The following is a 3,534-nucleotide window of genomic DNA, read 5'->3' as shown; positions in this document are numbered from 1 at the left end:
GGAAAACTTCTAGAAACCTGAGAATAAACATGCTTAAAAGTATCAACACAAAGGTTGGTGAGTTCATAGTTTTAATGTTACGCATAATCTGTATATAAAGGTGAATCACAAGATTTCAGTTGTTTCATCCAGAAATGTTTATCAAAATATTCTACAAGATTGAGCACCCTGGTAACTAAACTTTAACGTCTATATAATAAGTACCCCTGTTTTAACATACATGCAACCAACATGTACAATACACGCAAACCAACGTGTACTAAACTCAAATAGCATACGTCTGTTTAATAGTTCAGGCTAGGGTTTCTATACCTGGAACAGACGGGGATGTCAAGCCCTATGGATCCATATACTACTACTCGCGCTCACCAGTTCTTATAACTGGCAGTTACTAGTTACCAAAGCTAAGGGATTTTCGGTTCAAACTCAGTGTAGAATTTAGTATGTACTTGTATCCATTGCGTTTAAAATAAAGTGCATGTATTCTCAGCCCAAAAATATATATTGCAAAAGCAATTAAAAGGGGAGTAAATGAAACTCACCTTAGCAGCACATAAGGTCATTCATCAAAAAGTGACCGTAACTCGGAATGCAAGATTAACCGTAGATCTCAACCTAGAGAACATATGTTGGTCAATACATGTCTAATAAACTAGGTTGGGTTATAGTGTATCACAATCCTAATTCTCGAGATCGACAAACAAAAGTTATCAAAAGTCATTTCAAAAAGTCAATTTTGACAATTGTTCAACAAAACGAGACGTGCCTTATATAAGGATTCATTTACTTGGCTAGTAGTATTTTATCAATCTCATAAACAGGTTGTTTAAATATTAATTACAGATTCAAAAGCAATTCCAATTAACGTCAATTATAATTCAGTTGACCATATCTTTTGATTCGTTCATCGATGCGATTTCTAAATGAAAAGTTATTGATTTTTCGCCAGCTTTCCGAAAACATGTATATCATATACCTTTTACCAGTAATATATGTATTAATTTGTGATTCATGATAAACTGTTTAAAGATGAAATTTAGCATACAAGCATGTATAAATATATACTCGAACACTAGACATGTATAAACTATTAATATATAAAAGATAAGATATGAATGCTCACGTATGAATATTTAGATTCAATATTGCAGGAAAGTACGTAGACGCAACATAGATGATAAATACTAGGTTTGACTTGAGAACAATACCCATAAACATTACCCATAACCTCCATAGCTATAACCCATAATTTCCTTAGTTCTATCCCGTTTGAAGCTTGTTTTGAAAGTGACACGCTCATGACCTCGTCGTAATATTTTATGTATAATATTACTCAAAATATTAAGATTAATTATAATAATAATCTTAATAATATAATAATAATAATAATAATAATATAAATAAATACTTACGGAGTAATATTAAGAGTGTGAGAAAAACAGAACTGAAATCGTGCAATTTATAGAACCTTTTCTGAAAAAGCACCCCATGCGATCGCATGGGATTTGTGCTTCAAGGCCATGCGATGGCATGGCCCTCTGATCCAGCTCACAAACTTTTGTTTTCTTGTTTGTCGACATATTTATTTATTAATATATAATATATATAATTTATATTAATTAATTATATATTATATTATATTCTCGTGCATAGTTGACTTAAAATTTTCGTTCCGATGTCTCGTACGTTGTCACTCGACTTATGCCCCGGTTCTGGTTTCTCGAACGCATTTTCGTATGCTTAGAAAACTATCACTTTACGTTTCGTGACTCGTAGCTTTGTCAAAATATAGTCTTAAATTATCAATAAACTATACCACTCAAAGTATATCTTAATCTTTTGAGTGTTTTGGTCATTTACTTCTATAAATCATTGTCTCGTTATTTATTAATATAATAGTATTTATCAAATGTTTCATAACCAAGTTAGTATCTATTCTTAATATTTATAAACACGTTTTAAAATACATATCGCAATTTATTCATATATCTAATTCTAACAGTTAATATTCCTTATTATTGTATGTGTCCAAATTACGTTATTTAAACAAACACTTTACCATTTATTCTGAATACCGTTAAACATGAATGATTTCCCAAATCAACGTGGACCTCACAACAGAAACTCGTAATAATATTATAATTCTTAAGGGACTCAATAAATATCCTTTAATTCAATCGATTGGCATAATCTTTTAACTCAGTAGTTAAATATATCAATCAGATATTCAAACCAACAAGTTTAATGCACAGTACCGTATACTCAACACTTTGTTACGTTTTCAAGTTATAGTATATGTATCTATTTACATATAATTGTTCGCGAATCGTTGAGAACAATCGAAGGGTAATTGAATTGTTCAAAAGTTTTGAGATTCAGTTTAACAGACTTTGCTTATCGTGTCAGAAATATTAAACCATATCGAGAATTTGGTTCAGAATAAGTTAAAATTTTCCGGGTCATCACATTATTCATGTTGGAATCCCACAAAGAAGCAACTGTTGCTGAAAGAATCTCGAATGTCAACTCCACTTCGGTTGGAAATTGGAATTGGTCTCGGACACCGAGTGGTCGTGCAATAGATGAACTTACGGAACTCACTAATCTAATTTCATCCGTAAGTATTTCAGATTGCCCCGATTCATGGAAATTCACTCTTGACACATCCGGCACTTTCACAACATCATCAATGTCAAGTTTGATCAATACATTAAAATATGGCGTCTACACTAGAAATCTATCACTACCTCGCAACAAATACGTCCCACAAAAGGTTTTCATATTCTTATGGAGAGTCATTCAACAAAAATTCCCAGTTAGATGTGAACTTGACAAAAAAGGAATTGACCTCCACACCATCTTATGCGCCTTATGCGATCAACATATTGAAACCATAGAACATGCGTTGGTTAATTGTCATAAAGTGACTTCAATTTGGGTAAAATTGCTAGATTGGTGGAATCAAAATAACACACTATTTTCTAACATCAATGAAGCTATCATCTCCGACCAAGGTTTCTCATATAACTCCATTGGATCAACCTTATGGCAAGCTACTAAATGGATTACTTGTTACATTTTATGGAAACATAGGAACCTAAAAGTTTTCTCAAGTAAAGAGTGGAACCCCGCAATGATTATATCCGAAATTCAAACACAAAGTTTTAGTTGGCTCTCAAACCGATCGCGAAAAAAATACCAATTGAATGGCATCAATGGCTCATCAACCCTTCTTTTTACATTGCAACGCCTCTAAACCGTATGGGTGTCGGTTAACACGACATTATGATAATCAGGTAGTGTTCGTTGTTTTCTAATTAGCTATGTGGGTTAGATTAAAAGGGTTGGTTGTTTGACAACTTTGTCGCCGCTTGATCGGCACGGTTATCTCCTCTTTCCCTGCTTGTTTTTTCACAAGTTCATTCCCTCATAGTGTTGATTAGTCTACGTCGCTCCCGATTATCACCATATATATCAGATTCCAATCTTTTTCCGATTTTATGATGCTGTTTATATCATTGTATAGATGCATGT

At 32.9% G+C, this 3,534-nt stretch overlaps 1 protein-coding gene across 1 annotated transcript; it reads left to right on the top strand.

Annotated features, from left to right (window-relative positions):
* The first annotated feature begins 2,473 nt into the window (after nt 1-2,473).
* On the top strand, nt 2,474-3,256 carry LOC139842662 (uncharacterized). The gene has a single exon (XM_071832780.1). It carries the CDS (start codon nt 2,474-2,476, stop codon nt 3,254-3,256), a length of 783 nt encoding a protein of 260 aa, XP_071688881.1.
* The last annotated feature ends 278 nt before the right edge of the window (nt 3,257-3,534 follow it).

Source organism: Rutidosis leptorrhynchoides, chromosome 4 (assembly GCF_046630445.1).
Source record: "Rutidosis leptorrhynchoides isolate AG116_Rl617_1_P2 chromosome 4, CSIRO_AGI_Rlap_v1, whole genome shotgun sequence".
In the NCBI taxonomy this organism is placed as follows: domain Eukaryota; kingdom Viridiplantae; phylum Streptophyta; class Magnoliopsida; order Asterales; family Asteraceae; genus Rutidosis; species Rutidosis leptorrhynchoides.
The sequence above is the reverse complement of the archived record's forward strand: the minus strand, read 5'-3'. Positions and strand labels throughout refer to the sequence as shown.